This window comes from Mesitornis unicolor, unplaced genomic scaffold, assembly GCF_000695765.1.
Source record: "Mesitornis unicolor isolate BGI_N332 unplaced genomic scaffold, ASM69576v1 scaffold27530, whole genome shotgun sequence".
NCBI lineage: Eukaryota > Metazoa > Chordata > Aves > Mesitornithiformes > Mesitornithidae > Mesitornis > Mesitornis unicolor.
This window is the reverse complement of record NW_010160704.1, coordinates 4,446-4,812: the sequence shown is the minus strand read 5'-3', so window position 1 is coordinate 4,812 and position 367 is coordinate 4,446. Positions and strand designations below refer to the sequence as shown.

Below are 367 nucleotides of genomic sequence, written 5' to 3'. Positions count from 1 at the left end.
CTCCCAGGTTTGGGATGCTCCATCTCAGCCCCCAAAGGAGGAGACCAAGAGGTCCCTGGGCATCTTTTTTTCTCCTTTTTTAACTGAAAAGTGTTCACTGGGGAGGGCTTCACCTGCTCAAAGGGGCAGAAGGAGCGACCTCCTCCAGCAGTACCAACCACAACGAACCTGGCTGCATTTTTGGGGAGCTGGGAGGTGGAGGAAGTCGCTGGGAACCAAACGCTTGCTCCTGGCCAGCTCTGGTTGTGAAGCTCTGCTCTGGGTTGGTTTTCCTTGACGGTTCCCCCTCAGAATGCCCCTCTTCCAGCGGGAAGCCCAACCACGCAGACATCCTGCTCGTAAACCTACAGTACGTGTCAGAGGTGGA

The 367-nt window shown here is 55.9% G+C and overlaps 1 protein-coding gene across 1 annotated transcript in view; it reads left to right on the top strand.

The window, feature by feature from the left end:
- Positions 1 to 291: 291 nt before the first annotated feature.
- The window catches only part of LSM12 (LSM12 homolog (S. cerevisiae)), a gene marked incomplete at its 5' end in the record, with an annotated part of 3,512 nt that continues 3,436 nt past the window's right edge, over positions 292 to 367 (top strand). Inside the window, 1 exon segment of the mRNA XM_010190816.1 lies at positions 292 to 367. This exon segment is cut by the window's right edge and continues 4 nt beyond it. Coding sequence (XP_010189118.1) covers positions 292 to 367 — 76 coding nt within the window.